Raw genomic sequence first — 22,355 nt, forward strand, 5'->3', positions numbered from 1 at the left:
AGGGGGCGTGGTGACGGTGAGCTTGCGCTTGTTGTGGGATCGAACCCCTATCCCTGTAGTGTAGGAGTTTGGCCACCACCGGTCGGGGGTGGAATCTTCCCGGGGCAGGAACACACCCAGGAACTCAGTGCGCTCTCCCTAGAGTGAAGAACCTGGAGAGGGAGTCAGGGGGTTTTCTCTTATCTCAGCCATTTCACTAGGAACATCAAAATGTCTGTGCCCTTGGTAGCCTCCGGAATGCCCACTATCCTGATATTGCTTCTTCTATTCTTTCCTTCAGTGTCCTCAGACCGCTGTTCCAGCTCAGTCAGTCTTGAGGTGAGGTCGTTCAGGCATGAGGCCCCTTGTTTGTGGTCTGGTAGTAGTTCAGCAACTGTACTTTTAACTTCTTTAACCATGTCGGATAGCTTACTGTGCTCGGCCTACAATAGTCCCAGCCCCTCTGACACTGCCCCTATATCTTGTTGCAGTTCCGCCTTAGTGTTTGCTATTTGCTGCTAGTACTTTGTCCAAGTGGAGGTGCAGTGAGGTTTCTGTGTCCGCGGGTTCTCCGCCATCTTTTTTGGTTGACAGTGGGGAGGGTTTGCATGTGTTGGGCTGAGTGTTCCTGGCTTTGCCCTTCAGTCTCGTCATCTTGGCACCAGCTATTTAGGGTATAATTGGGGGAGGAAATTCCAAGTTCATGCTAGCCCTCTATACCTTTCTGTATTCTCACTGGTTAGAGGATTTCTAGGGTCTTGTATCGCTGGTGTCGCTTGTGATTTGGTGGCCCTCAGTGGTCGAGGCGTCCAGTAACAGGGGTCTGCGTTAGCCTGCATGTGTCTCCTTCTTCACATTCATTCCAGTGTCGTTAGTGCCTCTCCCAGTGTCTCAGGCCTCTGGTGCCCCTCCAGCACTGGCCTTTTCTTTCTCGCTGCTAGATCTGCTCCCAGGGGGGCCCACTCTCCCCTACTTAATTCCAGGTCCAATTCCTCTTCCCTGGGCCCGGCACACCGTGTTTTGTGCTCCGGGGTCAAAGAATTACTGCTGCCACCGGCAGGCCCAGTCCGTCCCTCAATCTGTCCCAGTAATCACCAGTCTGGCTTTGCTGCACAATACGTAGGCCTGTGCCTTGCACCCAGGCACTTCTGAGTGATCGGCTGTGCTGTGGGCCTCCTTAATTCATTTTAGGCGACTTCTTCTGCCTCCTTTTTGCCGCCGTTATTCTATAGGGGTCCCTCCTTCCTTCCTGTGAGGGGTTCGGTCCCACTCGCAGGGATGCAATCTTCCCCCAGGGCTGGACACCAAATTTGCTGCTGCTGCACTCACCCGGGTGGAGGCCTCTGAAGATGCCAGGATCTAATGCGCTTTGATCGGCCTCTCACCTCATTCGGCCCGGCCTATCCGGCCCCGCTGGGTTGAGCTTATCTCTGCCAGATGCTTTGAGGCTGAGCTCCTGGCTCCTGGCCGGCTCCGAAGAGTCCGCACCTCGATCCATTGCCTTGCACTAGGATCGCTGCAGCCTGGCACATTTCTGTGTCAGACCGAGCAGGGCCTCCCGGGATGCATTTCTCTCCTGCTTGGTCTCCGTCTTCTCGGGCCTGTGGCCCACGTCTTGTTCTACATTCACCTCTCTGTGGCCCCTCGGCACCGGAAGCTCTCAGTTCCGGTCTTCCCGCTTCCGTGCCATTACTGATTACTTTTAGCCCCTTTATGGGGCTTCCTCATCGCCCAATAATGGAGAAATAAAGGATATTTTCGTGACCGGGACGGAGCTTTGCGATTATGCGACCGCCATGTTGGTGCTCCCGGCCACCCACTAGGGATTATGCATTATGTAATATTCTTTGGTTTGTCTCTACTACATCTTGAATAAAAACTTTTCTTTAAAAAAACAAACTAAAATAACTTCCTCACTAGGAGACAGGGCAACCCTAGAAAACACTCCAACGCCTGGTCAATATTAAACAGCTACAAGGTCCTGAGACCACAGCAACATCTGGGTGAAGTTTTAAACCGTAGGACAAAAAGTAAATATTTGAACTACTGCCTTCGGATCTTGCCATCTTACATGCATAATAGGCCCTGGCTGAGGGCAGAAGGGGAAATGACTTGTCTACTATGAATGAAGGCCTGGTGCACACCATCTACCTCTGAAATTCCACCTTAGGCATTCGTTGACAATGGCTGCACCCTCTTTGGAATCAGTCAGGGGTGCTCTCCTGTAGACAAGTCAGTTTGGCCTGCCTCAACTCAGCAGACCAGAAAATAATCTACCAGATTGTAAAATACCTCCAACATGTATGCCAACCCTCCGATTTCAAGGCTAATCTCCCGCCTCCCAATTCCTGCATGCAAAAACAAGATTCCTCTGCGGGCTTTAGCTGACAGAGCCTGGTCTTGTGTTACTGGGAGTATGCACTGCCAGTAGCCTGCTTCTGCAGGCCAGCGCACCACATCTTTTTCACGCTCTCTGTCTACCATAGCGTTCTCTCCATGCTCCTGACAGGTAAGAGAAAAAAACATATATGTATACTTAGTCCCATACATGACAATAGACCCGATTCAGGCTTCAATGGAACTCAATGGGAGATATACATTCTCCCGATTATTTTTTAAATAATCCCCTACTGTATTCTTCTAAAATGTTGGCATGTGGAGTGGAGAAGTGTGGCTCACTGGTTAGAGGAGGCAGACCTGGAAGCAGAGGTCAGCCCGGGACCAGGGTTCAATTCCCGGCTCGGCGGGGTCTTGAGTCCTAAAATGTCCCTGGACTCGACAATTCTCGCTCCGGTGCCTACTTGATTCACGGGTTCACACTCTGCGACTCTGGGCAATAGCTTGCTTAATCTCCACAACGGCCCCTTGCGGCGGGATGCCTGGCTTTCACCTTGCGGATACCCTGCCGGGGTTATCTCACAGGGGAATACCAGGACGGGTTCCCTAAGCAAGCGCTTAGAAACCGCTCGGTGATTTGCGCTATATAAATTCCTGTACATATGTAAGCTCCAAGGAGTAGAGAGGGCCCTGAAGAAGGCAAAAGCCACCAAACTGCCCCTCAGACATATATCAAATCACTTCTCTTGCAATACAATTCTGTAGACACTGAGCATTTTAGTTGTACTCCAATGTATTTAAACTACTGCTTACTTTTGAACACCGGTGTATTTAAACTACCTACTTTTAACAATCTGCATCCAGATCATGTAAAAATACTTTTTATTGTTCTTTTGTGAAAGCTCGCCCTTTGTTTGCTGTTTTAATCTTTTTCAATGACCGCTCTATTTTGAACTAGGACTTTTGCACACTGTAACAATTTTAATTAATCTAACAACACTTAAACTCTACACTTTGCAGAGACGAAACTGTACAAACTCTACTTTGTGAGTTTGAGGACTCAGATACCAGGACGGCCACCACCTCCAGCGTTTTTTCACGTGATGCAAAGTGCTTGTATTGTTGAGTTATGTTACGTATAATAAAGCGAAACTTGGGTTCTTTTGCCTACTATCGCAAATAATGTTGACCATATTTGTGCTGCAGTTTTCTCTGGTTTATTATCCCTAAAACCACTAGATAAGGTATTTTCTTAAAATCCCCACTCCCAACTTGTGTTGAAAGTGATAGCAGCTAAACGGAGCTGTGCACCCAACCCATGAAAATAAGTGCACTTGGAATGAAACCTTGGTGTAACTTTGAAAAACGGTGCGGTTGGTGCAGATTGTGACACTCGAGAAGAAGCTACATTGCTATATTCACCAGAAAGAGAAAACAGAACTTTGCTTTTAACTGAATTAATTTATTAGAGGGCACAATCCATTTACTGCGAAGAGACATTTCAAGCATTTATGTACAAGGCCTTTCAGGCGATACTTATAATCAAGATTAATCCATTCAGAACATAAGAATCCTCATGAACAACGGGGATTGCTTATCCTAATATACTTTGCTTTACCGTGGTTGCTGCTAAGGTTGGCTTGGAGCCATACTTACCAACAACTAAAATAAACAAGACCACTTTAAGCCCTGAAGAAGTCCCAAGAGGGATGAAACGTGTGGGCAACAAAGCAATTGTGTGGCGTTTTTAATCAAGATTAACTGAATTTCAATAAATAATTTGAATATAACTACAATCAATACTGCTTAATATATATATTGTATGTTTGGGAAGTTCAACTTTGTTTGTGAAAATTGTTTTCATCAACTAATACAAGTGTACTATACTGGTCATACTAATAAGAATATATTTTTTCTCGGGTGCTGGGTCAGTCTAGCACTTGGAATGAACATGGCCGATCATTGGCAGAGCATACAGGAAGACAGTCACCAAAGCAAAAGAAGGACGCTGCAAGCAACTTCTAAGGGGGCGGTTCCTTTTACGATAAGCGTTCCTTTTAAAGAAACCGACCGTCTTGAATTTCAAAAGAAAGTGCATGAATTAAATCAATCAGAAGTAAAATAATTATTACATAAATACAATAAAACGAAAATAGGTTTGAAATTAAGAAACCAATTCAAAAAGCACTTAACGTAATGAAGAACCTATGTTTGGACGCCAATGTACTTGGTTTCAGGTGCATTTAATGTTTTGCGGTTGCTTTCTTATTACACATCCAAGTTATAATCGTAGAGTTCGGTAGTTTTTCGTTTGTGCTTCCTTTGGTAGGATTCCTGCTTGTTGTGGGTTTCTTTCCAAAGGAAATTGTTCTTGTTTTTTTTAATCTGGGTCCTAGCAGCACTATCTTGGACGTTGTTTGTTGCGCCCTAATTTAGCTGTCTTTTTCGGTGCATGTTCGCGTTATACTGGTTTTGGTTTCCAGGTAAGAGGTGAGTGGGGATACTCGGGAGGGGATGGAGACAAAAAGAATCCAGGGCACTTTTCACTGACCTTTAGGCGGGAATGCGAGCGAGGATCTCGGAAGCGGTGGTGCGTTACCATGACAACTGGACGCTGCACTCGGGCAGCAGGCAGTGCAAGGGTGCAAGCAGCCTTGCACTAGCAGTTGCTTAGGGCACCGGAGAAAGACGGTAGATACACCAGCAGAGTTCAAGAGACACGTCAGGTAAGCACTCATGGGCACAGCTCTCGTACACCCGAACGTCATTGATTCCCTGACACTCTCATGGAAACATGAGTAGGGCGCTTGATGCACTGTATGAATGCGAATGGGGCATATGAGATGTACATTATTGGAGGGACGTGAGAACACGATACGCAGTTTTGTATAGAACTTACCAACGTCGAACACTCAAGTTTCAATTTCTTAAATTTAAAAATCATGGAGCACTCTCATAATTGGGAGGGCTAATTGCCATAAACAATGTGCAACGATATCACTTCATCATAGAAAGAGATGTCATCCTTCTCGTTCCCTTTACTTTAGTGCCTCTTTGACTATTTTCCCTCAAACGTGTTATCAACACGTGTATATCCATCTTTCTGTTACCCTTTGGATTAGGGTGTTGTAAACGCTCTGATATTGTTAAAACTGGGGGGAAACATCATTTACTACGAAGGCATCCCCACGCATAACGTTTACCACGGTACACTTACCACGCAAACGTTTTTTCAACGTGGGTGCCTTCCACGACCGTCTATAACACGAAAGTACGTTCAGCGTGGGTTGGGGGGAGACGTGGTATTCCGTCCAGTCGTGCTGTGGGGGCTGGGGGAGGGTTGGGAGGGGGGCTAGGGGGGCTGGGGGGGTCTCCCCCCCAAAAAATAACAACAATTAAGGAGCGAGTTAGATAAAAAAAAAAACGCTCTGTGGTATTAATGAAGTAAAAGGAAAGAGCCTCCCCCAAAGACGTGCAGTGTACGTCAAAAAAGAAGTCCTTTATTTATTTTGGAGGACGTGTTTTGACGCTTGTTTCCATGGTAGATGGAAGTAAGGGCTGCTGGAGAAAGACGTGCAGGTAAGACGTGGTACAATCCTTCGTTGTAAATTCCAGCGTGGTAAAGCCACTTGCGATGTAAAATTCGCGTGGTTATGCCATGCGTGGAACTTGAAATCGTTGAAAAATCATATATTCAAAACTGGGAGCATATTTATTACGCGACGAGGTAGATAACAGCCTCATCGTTACTGCCACAATTTACATCATACCTATCATTCTAGAATAAAGAAGTGGCTTACATAATCACTTTCCTCTCTATTTGCCTAAACCGTATTACGAGTAAGACTTACGATACCCTAATTTTTGACCCACAAAGGGTAAATTAGGAACTAACACAAGAGCTAACAGCAAAAGCAATGGGAGAGGGAAAGCATAACAAAACCCCAACAACATTTTTTTTTAATCTCTATCCAGAAATGTAATCCTCTAAATTCTTTGGAGGTCCAGCATTACTTTTGGGGGCACCTTTGATCTGCACCCCCTATTCAAAGCTTCCACACAACCCCCTTCTTCCTAATTCAGAAGATTTTCCTTCTAATACATTACCTACATGGCTGCGGAATGCTCCTCTAAACTACCCTGCGGGATTGCAAAACCCGAAGGTGCCAAAATGTGCCTCCTCTTCCCTGACATGCACTGCCATCCTCACCACCATCACATAAAACTTTGGATTGGGCCACATTCAACAATTCTTACACAGCATTACTTATTCCACCATCCAACATAAAACAGCGAGCTTCCAGTAACGGCTGCTTAGGGAGCCTAGTATTAGACTAACTGCAGAAAGATGTCCACATCTTCTAAAACTGATCCTCACAGAATTCTTTGCTGGAGCAGGAATCAATTTACATAAGAGTTTAACATCTCTACCTTACTCAGTATAGGGTTGATCCTGCTCTGGGTGGGGGGGCCTTCTCTTCGAAAACCTTTGCTGCCATTTATGAAAAGATCAGCAGCTAGGTATCACAAAAATCATAATCACAATTCTATTTCTCAGTTTGAGTTCGTTTTTAAGGCTTTTATTTTCATTAAGAGTTTAGTAAAATCTTAGTTAGTTTAATATCCCAGCAAAATTACAGATTTGATAAAAGGGTATGGTTAGACCAAAATCATAACAGCAATGTATCAAGCGAGTTTCATAAAGGAAAGAATCCCTATTTTAAGAATGGGGTGTAAATGATGCTAGTTGGAACCCATAAAGAGTTCAAGTCCAAGAGGGTAGAGTGAGATAAGAGCATGAAGCTCAAACTTCAATCAATATCAGCAGAACTTTTTATAGAGGTTCACGAGATTCAGTTGACTCTGAAGAAAATAAGGTAACAATTACAATGAAGTAGCAAATCGCTATGAGCAATAATTTAAAAAAAGGATGGCACATCAGCATTAAGCCTTCATCATCCGGCTTCAGTGGCATAAAATGGAAAGCGCCTTAAAAGGTATGGGGGGGGAAGCATGTTAACATACTCTAGGAACATGCGCTAATATAAACAGTCGAAAAGAAATGTTGCAGTTCATGTTTCATCTTGTCTTGTCCAATCGGCTTCCAGAATCCTTCTGAGCACAGACTCTCCTCTTCCTTGCCCAGTAGTGGCACAATAGACTAGAAAAAGTTATGGTGAAGTGAGAAACAGAATTAAAATTGTGTCTACATATGAGGCCTTTCGATTTCTAGACCTCCTTTCCCCTGAGCACCACTACATTTCTAACCTACTAAAGCAATTTGTAGGACCACTTTCACATACAACCAACGAGAAAACACATCCATGAACACAAACGTCTATTTAACCTGAAAACAACAGGATCCATAATGCTTTCAGCCATGGTTTCCCAAGGGGCTGACAGGCACTCGTAATCAAATAACGGTTGACTTTTCTGCACCCAAACTAATGGTACAACGCTCTCTACTTAATCTTATACACCTGGTCACCAATATGCGTTTTCACCGCATTTTAGCCTTAACAATGCTATCAAGCCACATGGAAATAATGTTCCCTTTCAGCGACTTGGAAAGAACCACCCTGTTCTCCCTCACTAGTGCCCAATCATTCCTTGACAATTCGTCTAGAACCTCCAACAAAGTTCTTGCATCCAACAAAAACTCCTTTCTGTGGCAGTCTTCCATGTAAACGATGTTTGACACATTTTAACGTTTCATCCTTGTATTCTTGCTGCCATTCTTCCTTACTGGATGCATACACAACCCATCACACACGAAACAATGCACTCTTCCATACAGGTATCACCCTCGATCTCCTTAAGGTCTGAGGGCACGCACAACAAGAAGTTCACAATATTTCTATTCTCTAGTAAAAATTCCACTTTGTATGTATGATCCTGCAAACAAATTGATAATCATGCTAACTGAGCCGAGGTGCTACTCCAATCATGCCCCGATGGTAAAGAGTTTAGTCTGGGCTTTAGGGTAACGACAAATGACAAGCTCATTTCCCCAAATGGATGTTCTAAAATGTTTCAACCCCCCCACACACACTCACGCAGAAGAGCCTCCTGCCGTATTATTGCACGTTTCTCTTCATACCAAGCATGAGCGCCAAATGCCACAATGTACTCTTTACCGGGCTCATCCCTCTTAAATAAAGTAGCCACCAACCCCCTCTTGCTTACATTTATAGTCACAATAATGCAAGGTCTGGGCTTCAACTCATGTACAAAATGCGCCTCACAAATAGTTACCTCGATTCCTTCAAAACAATTCTGAAATTAAATTAAATGAAAATAAAATGTATAAAGTGTATTAAACCCAAGTGTATAAGCACTATACCAGAAACAGGTCACATCCATAGCAGACCTAAAGAATTATGATGAAAAAAGCCAAGTCTTCATGGATTTTTTGAACAGAGTAAAAAAATCCAAATTGGTAATTCGAGTAGTCAAGGTACTCCAGGGCCTGGCTGCAGCACCAGAGAAGGACCGGTCGCACCATCTCGCTTTTCCAAATCTAGGGATACTGACTTTCCTACCAGACAAGGATCTGCGTAATCTGCCAGAGATGTACTAATTAAACAGGGCAGCGAGAGGTTTAGACGCTTTATAATGGAGAGCTTGAAAGACTAAGCAGCTAGCCTGTTGGAAGATGTGCTTCCTAACAGGGAGCCAATGCAGCGCCTTGATACCTTCTCTAACCAATGCACGCTTAGGAATATCAAGAATAATGTTTGCAGCCACATTTTGAGTGACTTGTAGCTTGTTCAATGATGAGGACTTGATATTCAAATAAAGGGCATTGCAGTTGTCCAGTATAGACAAAACTAAAGCAGTGGCCACAATATGGTGCAGTTCAACAGGAATAAATGGAAAGCTCTTCCTGAGAGTCTAAATGATATGGAAACAAGTACTAGTGGTACAATTGACCTGCAACTAAAAATTCAACAGGGTATCAAACACCTCCCCAGGTTTTTTAGCTGGAGTGGGTAATGGGCCGCATTCCTCTGGCCACCAGCTGCCAGACCAGATGTATTCTTTTTTTTCATAACAGATTTTATTAGCATACTTTCAGTTACTTGATTGTCCAATGGACTACATCATTATTTGCAGATATATACATATATTATCAGATTGTATACTTGTAAGGATATAACTTTACAACAAAACAACCCCAATGCATTGATATATGTCAATTATATATGCAAGCTAGATAAGAACCATAGTCCAAAAGTTTTCCCCTCAAAGTATAAGTCACTTCTGTGCTTCATAACACCAAATTTCAGAGTCAATACATCTGTCATCGCAGCCTGCCCCGGCAGGACCAACCCACAGTAATCTGCCCATCTTTGTCAGATTTTACGATTTTTCTGTGGGCATCCACGTGCCAGGAAGATCGGGATCTCCAATCCCATACAGAAGTCCATTCCATTTTTCCAGGCCCTACTAGTAGGAGTTTTTTCCGATTTCCATGACCCGCCGATGTCTCACTTAGCAATGGTAAGGCCAAGTCAAAGGAGATAGCGTTTATACTTGTTAGCACCAGTCGTGTCTGTTATGTGTAATATTGTCAGTCTAGGGCATCTAGGCAGTTTCCACCCAAGTATTTAAGTTAGGCATGCCAGTACACCAGACGAGAACCCACCCAGAGCCGTACATGCCCAAACTGTGTGCATGAAAGACCTCTTTTCCTTTTGACATCGTGAGCATACAGGGTAGTCAATCAGGCCTGCTCTCCATTGCCTGTGACATGTATAATAAGCCCTATGTAGATATTTAAATTGAGTGAGTCGCTGTCGGGAGGATATGGCTGCTCTTCAGGGAGACTCCAGGGCCTCTGTCCAATCATCTGTGTCTAGGGGGCCAATGTATATTCGCCAAGCGACAATGATTTTCTCAAGTATTGTGGTACTGTGGGTGATGAGGAATTGGTATATTTTGTATATCTTATGCTCACCTTGATCTCCCATTAGAAGCTTACCCTCTAACGGATTAAATTCTGGGAGTGATTCTAGTTTATCAATGTGAAGTTTAATAGCGTGGCATAGTTGTAGATATTTATAGAACTTGGAATTATACAGGAGAATTAATCTTTTAGGGCCTGAAATGATTTGAGAACCGTGCCATGCATGATATTGCCAATGGTTGAGATTCTTATATGCTCCCATCTGCGAAACCCTTGGAGTCCAGGTGTGTGGGATAATAATTGATTATGCGATAGCGGTGTTTCGTGGGTGATACAACCCCACCACCTCATTCGTCGAAGTGACTGTCGCCAGGAAAGAATTACTGCTGTGGTAGCGGGTCACAAAGAGCGGGGATTCAAATGACTAAATAGATGGGATGTAAGAGTCAGGTTGTTCATTATCCAACGTTCTATTGCATATGCTGGATCATCACCAGGCCTATAACGCCAATCATAAATTACCTGAAGCTGCAATGCTGCATAGTAGGCTTGCATATCTGCAGCCGCAATACCACCACAATACATTGATTGAAAAGAGGTAGGAAGCGCAACCCGGGATGCGTCTCACCTGCCCATAGGAATTGCCCCACCATGCCATTGATCTGTTTAAACCAGGAGGACAGGACATGATCTGGGTGGTTCTTTGGTGGTAAATTAGCTACGGCAAAAGAAATCTTAAAAATGGCAGAACATCCAAAGCAGAGTGTTGTTTCGCAGTGCGCACCTTTTCGGTAACCAAGGCCAGATTCCTGTCCCTCGAAGTTTAGAGGTTAACAGACAGGAACACACCTAAATACAACAGTCTGTCTGTTGCCTGTTTAAGACTCTCAGCCCAATTGTTATGCCCCAGGCTGCCCCGTAGGGCCAAATAGTGGACTTCTGGGAGTTCAGATAAAGACCTGAAGTCTCCCCAAAGATCCGCATAATCTGCAATATTCTGGGGCCTGCTTTAAAGGGGTCTGTGAGGAAGATAGAATGTAGTCAGCATATAGTGCTATATGATCTGATATATCGAGCGTCCATTCACAACCCCGAATCAGTGCTTCTTTCCGGAACAATATGGCCAGTGGCTCAATGACCGGCGCAAAGAAGAGAGGGGACAGAGGACATCCCTGCTGCTTTCCCCGTCCAACTGGGAAGGGATCAGAGACGCAATTTCCGACTTGAACTGTAGCGGTCAGGTCTGTATACAGGAGCTTGATATATGCTATAAACTGTGGGCCAAAATTATAACATGGTAAGATTGTAAATCGATAGGTCCAACTAATTGAGTCAAAGGCTTTGTCCATATCCGCCAGTAGTAGAGCTGCTGGTCTATCTCAGAGATCTACAGCTGCAATCGCGTTTGAGCTCTCCGAATGTTATGGCGGATAGAGCGCTAGCGATACAAAAGGGGATGATGGACGGAGAGTTTGAGCAAATCAAACACTCACCCCCAGTCAACTGATCTGGGTTTAATCCATCACCATTCTTTAGCTCACTCTGCCACCCCAGTTCAGACATGGCCATATGCAAATCAGTTTGACCCTGTGCCTCATGGGAACAGTCCAGCCCAAACTGCCAAGCCATGTCTTCCCTGGACCGGAAACAAGCATCCTGGGACCGGTTTCGGATTCATAATCCTCATCAGCCAGGCTATCTTGAATCCAGTGGCAAAGTGAGCAAGGGACTCACGTCTGAGCATACCCTGCCAATTTAGGGCGAACAAAGCGATACAAAAGAGGATGATGGATGGAGCGTTTGAGCAAATCAAACACTCACCCCCAGCCAACTGATCTGGGTTTAATCCATCACCATTCTTTAGCTCACTCTGCCACCCCAGTTCAGATATGGCCATATGCAAATCAGTCTGACCATGTGCCTCATGGGTACAGTCCAGCCCAAACTGCCAAGCCACGTCTTCCCTGGACCGGAAACAAGCATCCTGGGACCGGTTTCGGATTCATAATCCTCATCAGCCAGGCTATCCTGAATCCAGTGTCAAAGTGAGCAAAGGACTCACGTCTGAGCATACCCTGCCAACTTAGGGCGAACAAAGCGATACAAAAGGGGATGATGGACGGAGCGTTTGAGCAAATCAAACACTCACCCCCAGTCAACTGATCTGGGTTTAATCCATCACCATTCTTTAGCTCACTCTGCCACCCCAGTTCAGACATGGCCATATGCACATCAGTCTGACCCTGTGCCTCATGGGAACAGTCCAGCCCAAACTGCCAAGCCATGTCTTCCGTCCATCACCACCCCCTTTTGTACCGCTTTGTTCGCCATAAGTTGGCAGGGTATGCTCAGACGTGAGTCCCTTGTTCACTTTGCCACTGGATTCAAGCAAGCCTGGCTGAAGACGGCTGGAATGTCAGAAACCGGTCCTAGGAAGCTTGTTTCCGGTCCAGGGAAGGCATGGCTTGGCAGTTCGGGCTGGACTGTTCCCATGAGGCACAGGGTCAGACTGATTTGCATATTGCTATGTCGGAACTGGGGTGGCAGAGTGGGCTAAAAACGGTGATGGATTAAACCCAGATCTGTTGACTGGGTGTGAGTGTTTGATTGGTTCAGATGCTCCGTCCATCACCACCCCCTTTTGTACCGGATAGAGCGATAGGGCATAAAGCCCGCTTGGTCTAGATGGACAATGTCTGCCATATATGGTAGTAGTCTGTTCGCTAGAATTTTGGCGAGGATTTTCGCTTCGATGTTTAAGAGGGATATTGGGCGATAGGAGGAGTGTTGTTCTGGTGGTCTACCTGGCTTGGGAAATACCACGATTTCTGCATGCCGCCAGTCTGATGGCAGCTGTGCCGTCTCGGTTGTTTCTTGGATTGGATTGAGGAGATGTGGGCCTAATTGGGATATGAACGCTTTATAAAACTTACTGGGATAACATTTAGGACCAGGGACTCTGCCCGTCTGCAACTCCGACACAGCTGTTGTGACGTCTTCAAGTGTAATGGGTGCGTCTAAAGAGTCCCGTGCATCCTCCAGGATAGTGCACGGTGGTATGTCATCTAGGAACTTCTCAATCAATGAAACCTGTATCACTTCTCTAGGTCGAAAGAGTTCACCATAAGTGTGCGAAGCTGTCAGCACTTTCTGTTGGATCTGTAACGGTCGTACCCAGTACATCCTGAATAAGCGGAAGGGGGGTGGACATTGCAGTCTGTTTACATAATCGATATATAGTAGCTTCCTAGATTTATCACCCCACTGATATATTCAACTCCGAGATGCCAACCAGGCTCGGCTAGCCTCTTCCATTAATTCACTCTGATATTGTTGGGCGAGCCGTAAATTCCTGCGAGCCTTGGGGCTTCACTATCTTGGCTACGTATTTCTAGCACCATGATTTGGGCTTTTAATTGCGTAAGTTCATGTGTTCAGAGCTTAAGCTCCGCTGCGGTGTAGCTAATGTCCACCCCAGGTATTGTGGGTTTCAAGCCTTCCCATAAGGTCTCCGAAGAGGAGGCAGTATGCACATTAAGGGCAATATATTCTTCCACGGCTTTATGTACATAGTCCCTGTATTTCCCATTTTGCATGTGCCATGGTGATAATCTCCACCGAAATGGATGTCAATGTGGGCCGATTAAAAGTGTAATCATGATTGGGGAAAGGTCAGATAACCCGCGGGCAGGATTGAGGCCTCAGTTATTCTCTGGCTATGGTTCCCTGGAATGAATAGATAATCTAGTCGAGAAAAAGTGTTATGTACGGAGGAGTGGTATCTAAAGCACGTATCATGGATGGAGCATCCGCCACGTGTCGACCGAACCCAACATGTTCACAAGGGAGAGCAGTTTACCAGATGTATTCTTGCCCCACGAACACTAGCACCTCAGTTTTCTCCTTGTTCAGTTTAAGAACATTTTCCTTCATCCAAATGTTTATTCTTGTCATGCAGTGATTACATCTGTTGGCCTCTAGGGGCAGGTAGTCAGAGGCAGATACTATAATCTGCATGTCATCCGCATAAGAAAGTGCTTGAAGGTCGCATGACGGTATAAACTCGCCTAGCGTTGTGAAATGTAGATTAAAAAGAGTGGGTCTTAGCGAGGACTCCTGAAGGATCCCGCAAGGAAGACTAAAAGGTTTAGCTTTGAAGCCACTGAAACTGACCACTTGCACCCTGTTGAACAGAAAGGAAGGGAGGAGATTAAGGGCTTTCCCCCTAACAACTGTCTGAGGGAGACGCTGTACCAGGCATGTGGGTGAGATGGGGTCAAAGGCAGTCACTGGTCCACTTAAACTTGGTTTTAGGTGTCTTTAGCAGTCTAATTTGATGAGTGTTGTCCATTAATTTGTTCACAAATTTGGCATAAAGCTCTGCTATGCCCCAAAAGACCTAACATTGTCTCAATTCCGCGGTGAAGGGGCACACTGATGTCCTTTAATAATTCTGGTTTTACCTAATCTCGTAAGCCGATATGCTCTTGCAAAAATGTACACATTGCGTATTCGATAGTTAACCCATTGTTATACATACAAGAACGTCAGAACCTTCTATAGTCTGCGATGATGTTCAGTTTCTTCTCTCCTCATTATCAGTATATCTTCTTGGAGAAAGAGAATAACTTTTATTTTCTCAAGCAATCTGAACAGCAACCTTTAATTGAACGCAGCTGTGGACACCAACCTGAAGGACATCCTCTTAAATTGGTAATACCCTTCAGGGCTTACAAATGATGTGCACTCACTACTGTCCACATGCAACTGTACTTATCAGAATGGATAGATATCTATTGATGTTCAATTAATTAAAATCATCACATCACAAAACATAATTTTGATTAAAAATCATGACATTTCAACACGTAAAATCATTCACACCCCCGCCAAACCTTGATGTTTTGTTACTTTCTTTATCATACCGTACTGATTTGTTTGCTTTCCCATCCCCATCATACAGTCCTCATTTCCCAAATTAAAAATCATTATTAAAGTGGGAGGAGCTACGCGGGCATCCATGATGGTCGCGTGAGCACAGAGCTCCCCGGACCTGTGCCACCTCTCACGATTATCCTGGCAACATCCTGATTTCGTCGACGGGCTTTTGTTTGCATATCCTCGCTGATCATCGAACACTTTGAAATTTCAAAATTGGACTTCGGGGTCCACTTTTACGCTGTTTCTCCATTCTAAGGCCCACCCTGAGGCGGACCGGGGGTTCGGTTTTTGAACAGGCCGGGGAACAGTTGATCAACAACGGCTGCAAGGGTCCCCGCCGGGTTGACCCCTGCTGACTTTTGGTTTCGATTCCCCGGCTCCACTGATAGGGGTGCTGCCTCTCACTGTCTTCGACTGGCCCGTTACTCTCTCTCCTGTGTGGGGTTCCCTGGCTGCCTGTTCACTGCTTGATCTACATTTGTTCGCAAAGTCTGGACTTGGTCTTATTGATTGTTTTGACGCTTGCTCCCGGCCATTTTCACCAGTTCGCTGGGACCCCTCCGGGGTCCCTTTTACAAGATGGCTACCGGACAGCCTCTCGAGAAGCGGAAGACTAAGGCGCCTCTACGTGGCGGCCAACATCAGACCAACACCATGGACCACTATGCACATGCCAAGGGTTCGCCCGGCGCTGTGAGCCGTGTTTCAGGCACTTCTATGACCCTCTTTCCGGAGACTTCGGACCCGTCATTGAAAGACATTATGGGAGCCATTGCCGCCATGCAGGCATCTATGGGGCAACAATATGAGGCCTTGGCGACTAAGATCGACACGGTGGCCATCGATATCACGCTGATTAGAGCGGATCTTTCGAAAACCAACGAGAGAGTGGAATCGTTGGGCTTGAAGACCTCCAGTTTGGTCACTGATGTCTCGGACGCCCAAGCGGAAATTGGTAATCTTCGTTCCTCACATGACCAAATGGCTCGCCGTCTTGAGGACTACGAAAATAGGGCCCGCCGCAACAATGTACGCCTTATTGGTGTTCCGGAGGATTCCGAGACTGAAGGGGTTGACCTCCTGGTTGAAGACTTGATTTCCAACCATCTGGCTCCTGCGGGACTTAGTTAATTCTTTGCGGTGGAACGGGCTCATCGTGTTCCCGGCGGGAAGGCTAAGCTGAGTGCTCCTCCGAGACCCATCAGCGCCAGGCTGTTCCACTTTCGAGATCGAGACGCTGTGCTGCAGGCTTCGCGAGACAAAGGACCGGTGAAATTTGAGAATGCCTCTATTTCTTTTTATCCTGACTATTCGCTGTTTGTTCAGAAGCAGAGACTTGGATTTCAGGGGGTCAAGAGGCGACTGCGAGACTTGGGTTTGAAATACTCCTTATTGTTCCTGACCAGGCTGAGGATTGAGTATCTGGAACGCACATTCTTTTTTGACCGCCCTGATAATGTCAGTGACTGGCTTGATACACTCCCTGAGGGACAGGATCGCTCCGGACACCCTGGCGGCGCCGACGGGGGTGTGGCCGAGTGAGGACTTCGCCGGTGGATCCCGACATCTGGACTTTTGTTTGCTGTATCAGCTGAGTTTGTCCTTGGGACTCCTTAGACCATGATCTGCCCGGGGATGGCGGGGGATAAACGGGGACTCTTCCTCCTCCTGGGGTCCTAGCGTAGTCTAGTTTAGTTATGGGGCGACAGGCACACTGCAAGTTGGGGTGGCTTTTTAGTCTTACGCAGGAGTGCAGGGTGGGGGGAGCACCATGGGTGAGTTTGGGGGTGGGGGGGGTGTTTGTGTGTTTTTGTTTCTTCACGAGGCATCGTATTGATTGTTGTGTTCTATGTGGGTCCTGCTCCTTTCATGCATTGGGGATGGGGGGCGGTGAGTTGAGACTTTTATCCTGGAACGTCAATGGCTTGGGAGACAGGATTAAGCGGGGTATCGTTTTGAGATACCTTAGGCGACATTCCCCCGATATTGTCCTCTTGCAGGAGACCCATTTAATAGGAAACGCTTGTCAGGCTCTCAATCGACGTGGTTACCGCCTAGTGGCCCACGCGGGGTTTACTTCTGGGTCTAGGGGGGCTGGCATCCTTCTTCGGTCCTCCCTCCCTTTCGCAGTTGATGAGGTCAAGCTTGATGACAGGGGGCGCTACGCTGTGCTCACTGGTAGATGGGAGGGGAAGACCTTGTCTGTACTTTCGGTTTATGTTCCCCCGGGCCTGCAGACCTTAACCTTCGCTGACTTGTGTGGTGTCCTTTTGGGTTTACCTGATGGGCTTGTGATCCTGGGTGGGGACTTTAATTCTGTTGTCTCTGGCGCTTCAGACCGACACCCACCCAGAGACCTGCCTAGGGCGCACAGATGGCGGAGCGACTTGTTAGAGACTTTTGGGCTTGTTGATGCTTGGAGGCTGCTCCACCCTACACAGCGGCAATACACTTTTCACTCTGGGGCCCATGGCAGTTTGTCCAGACTGGACTACTTTTTATTGCCCGCAGATCAGTCTACCTCTATCAGGGAAATTCGTCTGCTCCCTAGGGGAGTCTCGGACCATTCCCCATTATGGCTCCGTTACGAGGTTGGTGTGGGAGTCGAGGGTAGAGTGGCTCCGATTAACCCGTGGTACTTTCATAATCCCCTGACCCGTTCCAGCCTTGTTAAAGCCATTGAGAACTATTTTGACAAAAACGTGGGGTCTGTCTCCTCATCTGTCTCGTTGTGGGAAGCGTTTAAAACTGTAATACGTGGGCAATCCTTATCCCTGATTGCCGCCGCAAAGAAAGCTGCTACTGTGGAGGTTGTGCGGGTGGAGTCTGAGATTGCTGCTTTGGAGGATGATCTCAGTCTTGGTGTATCTAGCGCAAAGCTGCACTCCCTTGCTTTGAAACAGGCGGACTACAAGGCTCTTGTTACGAATGCAGCGAAAGTGATGTACAGGGAGCAGCAGGGACGATTGTATGACGTGGGTGACAAAGCGGGCAAGTTGTTGGCGTGGTTGGATAAGAAGGAGAGAGTGAATCGTGTGGTCCCAGTGGTTGAGAGGCTTGATGGTGAGTGTGTCACAGACCCCGTTGGGATCGTTCAGTGCTTCGCGGATCACTTTGAGACTGTGTACACCTCGGTCTGTGATCGGGACGAGGAAGACTCTCGTTTACTGTTGCGGGACATTGCTCTGCCTCGCCTTTCTGACTCAGATAGGGATCTCTTAGACGCCCCGCTGACGGTGGATGAAAGCGCAGTGGCGATCCGATCACTCCGCTCGGGTAAGGCGATGGGCCCCAATGGTTTGCCTATTGAGTTATATAAGCTGCGGCCCGACAAAATGGCGCCCCATTTACGGGACATGTTTCTCGAGGCCCTGGAGTCGGTCTCCCTCCCCTTGGACCAACGACTTGCCACCATTGTTGTTATTCCTAAAGAGGGTAAGCCTCGAGACCGCTGTACCTCCTACAGGCCTATCTCTTTGCTCAACGCCGAACCCAAGATATTGGCAAAAACTCTGGCTAATCGATTGGTCACTGTGATCGGAGACCTGATCCATCCGGATCAGTCCGGTTTTATCCCGCACCGCAACACTGCTTTAAACCTGCGCAGACTCCACGGGGTTCTCGCGAGAGTTGGGACGCTTACGAAACCGGCCATTTTGGTCTCTCTCGACGCTACCATGGCCTTTGACACGATCGAATGGCCCTACCTGTGGGCGGCCCTCTCGAAATTCGGGTTTGGGCCAGGCTTTATAGCCTGGGTGAAGCTTCTTTATGAGAATCCCTTAGCCCAGGTAGTGGTTAACGGACGAGTTTCTTGCATCTTTGAGCTTGGACGGGGTACCCGGCAAGGCTGTCCGTTGTCTCCATTGCTCTTTGCTCTTGCTCTTGCTCTTGAACCGCTGGCGGAATGGCTCCGTTGGGAACCGTCCATGCGGGGAATCCGATGGTCCCCTGACTTCGAGGATCGAATCTCCCTGTATGCAAACGATATCCTCCTATATCTTACCTCGCCGCGGAAATCCCTCAACGTGCTTTTTGATGTGCTTGCTTCCTTCGGCAAGAACTCCGGTCTCGTTATCAATTGGGCTAAATCCTGCGTCTATGCTTTGGCAGGAGATCTTCCTCCGTTGCCGCGTAGATTTCCAATTCTGGTGGCGAATACCGGTTTTAAGTACTTGGGGATTTATATTTCCCTTGATCCCGTTACGCGCTATGAGCTTAATCTGTTGCCCCCCCTTCAGCGGCTTAAACTTGATGTAGCTCGCTGGCGTAAGTTGCCACTGTTGCCCCTCTTCAGAGCGGCGCTCTTTAAAATGATGTCTTTGCCCCGTTTCTTATACGCGCTACAGAACTCCTTCGACCCGATTGCTTCCAGCTACTTTCGTGAAGTGGAAAATCTGCAGAGGCAACTTATCTGGGACGGGCACGCCCGTATCGCCCTATCCAAGCTCACGCTCCCATGGTATGACGGCGGCATAGCCCTCCCAGACATCAGACGTTATTACTGGGCGTCCCAACTCAGCGCAATTAACCATGTGACTTACGCTCCGGGCCCGGCTCCGGCGTTTTCCATGGATAGGCTTATCCTTCCCGGAGGGTCCTTTCGTAGAGCGCTGTACTCCGGTGGTCACCGCGGAGCGCTGACCGGTCCCACTAAGATTGCTTTGAGAGTGTGGCGTGATGCGACTGCAGCCCTGGGCTGGACGGGTAGATTCACTCGGGCCACTCCCCTGTATGACTCGGAATGCTTGGGTTCTCTGTGGCGGACGAAGGGCTTTGACAAATGGGATATGATTGGTATTAGTACAGTGGGTGACTTGTGGTCGAAGGGGACGGTCAAGTCCTTCGATGCGCTGCGTCTGGAGTATGACCTGGGCGGAACTGAATTCTTTCGATACGCGCAGGTCCGCCACGCTTTGTTGTCGGTGTTCCCAGTGGGTACTGATATCCCTGAGTCCTCCCCTTTGGAAGACCGCATTCTGGATGGACATGTACCCGACAGTACGATCTCCTTAATTTACAAAAAGCTTATTAATAACAGAGCGTATTTACTGATTCGCCTTAGAGACGCATGGTGCTCTGACGGCCTGGAATTAGACGACGAGGACTGGCAATCGGCTTTGTCCTCGCCCAAAGAGGTCGCTATTCCTGCCCGTTTGCGATTTGTCCAATTGAAGATACTGCACAGAGTGTATGTCACTGGGCCTTGTTTGGTTCGGATGGGGTTTTCCGTGGATGGGTTATGCAAGCGTGGCTGTGGTATGACTGGCACATTTCTTCACATATTGTGGGAATGCCCGGAGATGGTACGATTCTGGGCCCGAGTGCATGATGTCATGAGGAGTGTTACGGGCGTGTCTCTGCTGCCCGAAGCCAGGCGTTGTCTGCTTAATGTTTGGGAGCCTAATGATTACAATTCCGCACAAATTACGTGGGCGGCCCTTGGTAACATGGTTGCTAAAAGGGACATTGCCCAGCTTTGGGGTTCACATCGGCCGCCTACCCTGTCCACATGGAAAGAAAACATGGATTGGTGCATGTTTCGAGAGAAGACTGTGTACCTTTCCCGGGGACGTCCCGAGAAATGGGGTTGTATCTGGTCTTAATGGAACGCATATCGGGGTAATATATGTACTCCCCCTCACGATTTGTCTACCGATATGTCTTTATCCCCCTAATTGGCGTTCACATGTTATCACCGGTGCATTTTTCGCTTGTCTCCTCGCCTGCCCCTACCCCTACCTTAACCGACTGTCGTATGTTGATTTTGTTTTGAGCACCGCCCACATGGATCCGTGATGATGCACTGTATATTTTCTGCCTTGTGAAGTTTTGTTGTTTTTGTATGTTTGTTCTTTTTCAATAAGCAAAAAAAAAATCATTATTAAAGACAATTTATGATCTATTCATTTTTTATACTAATTGACCTCATCCACTTTGAGCCCTTCGTATCACTGCCGTTGTCCCATTTTGGCCCATCGTCGTATCCGGGCCATATGGGGCTCAGTTCTGCCAATGGCCAGAAAGACCAAAAGTGCTCCATGCAGAATGTGTTTCAGACGAGGAGTCTATGCATTTGGGCGTGACACAATCTGCATAGTTTCATCCGATTTTGTAGTCATCGACGTGCTGAACCAATATTATACTCCTTCCCTCCACTTTCGAAAGAGGTCCAAAATGCCCTACACAAAAAATGCTCCATACAAACAGTCTATACGTGATGCTTTAATCCATTTGTGCCACCAAAAGATCCCTCTGCTGCTTTCACGTGAGTGATCAGAAAGACCTTCAGCGCATGGTGCAAAAGTGTCTTGTCACGCCCATGTCACAATGGGTTCCCATCTACTGTTGTCACTGAGGCTACCTCTTTAGTTCTGACAGACTTTTCCTCAGAGTCTAATGCCAAGTCCATTGACGGTTAAAGGATTTCACTTAAGGAAGAATTAAAAACATACACAGTTGACCCTTTAGCTTGCTTCTTGTAATGCAGCAGCTGCTTCTTTAATACATTTAACAAGCATTTGCAATGCAATAGGTCTCGTATTTGCGAGATTTTGAGCAATTGGCATTTTAGATTTTGAGCTATTGGCATTTTAAATTACAATGCCTTTTATTTATGTGTTGGTTTTTAAAACAAATAAGTAAAAAGCATTGTCATTTACAATGCCAATAGCTTAAACTCTAGAAAATGTGAGACCTTTAGCACTGGCAGTACAGGATGCTTAATTCACAGTGGCAGAAAGTGTAGGGTGATTATTCCTCCCGTGGCCAAACTTGTTTCATATATGCTAACGCTGAGTGCTTAATTTGTGCCAGTGAGTGCAGGTGGTGTCCGCTAGCACTCCTTTATGGGGATGTGTTTGATGATTTGTTTATCATCGGCTTTGAGCCAGTGAAACAGAGAGAGAAAGGCTGAATAGGGAGAAAGAAGGTGCAAGAGAAACTGTGACGCAGGGTGAAAGCAGGGATGAGAAAATGTACTAAAAGACCCTAAAAACAATTGTCACCCGTTCTTGTTGAGCAATCACAGTTATCCCATAAAGCAAAGGCTGCGGTTTCCACGAATAATGTTCTCGGCTGATAACAAGAATCTCTGTAGTTCTGTTTATGAAAGATTAAGGCTGCAGCTTTATGACCTGCCCTGACAGCCACTTATGAACAGAAATCGGAACAGATCAGAGTTTTGCGC

The 22,355-nt window shown here is 46.7% G+C and overlaps 1 protein-coding gene across 4 annotated transcripts in view; it reads left to right on the forward strand.

The window, feature by feature from the left end:
* The first annotated feature begins 4,684 nt into the window (after positions 1–4,684).
* CFAP298 (cilia and flagella associated protein 298) overlaps positions 4,685–22,355 on the forward strand; it is a 142,276-nt gene continuing 124,605 nt past the window's right edge. For 2 of the 4 annotated variants that reach the window (XM_078656225.1, XM_078656227.1), the window contains exon 1: positions 4,685–4,806. In XM_078656225.1, the coding sequence (XP_078512351.1) occupies positions 4,769–4,806 (38 nt within the window). In that variant the 5' untranslated portion in view covers positions 4,685–4,768. Of the gene's footprint in view, positions 4,807–4,979; positions 5,043–22,355 lie in introns of those variants that run through there. The other 2 variants (XM_078656226.1, XM_078656228.1) reach the window with 2 other exon arrangements.

This window comes from Lissotriton helveticus, chromosome 8 (genome assembly GCF_964261635.1).
Source record: "Lissotriton helveticus chromosome 8, aLisHel1.1, whole genome shotgun sequence".
Classification (NCBI taxonomy): domain Eukaryota; kingdom Metazoa; phylum Chordata; class Amphibia; order Caudata; family Salamandridae; genus Lissotriton; species Lissotriton helveticus.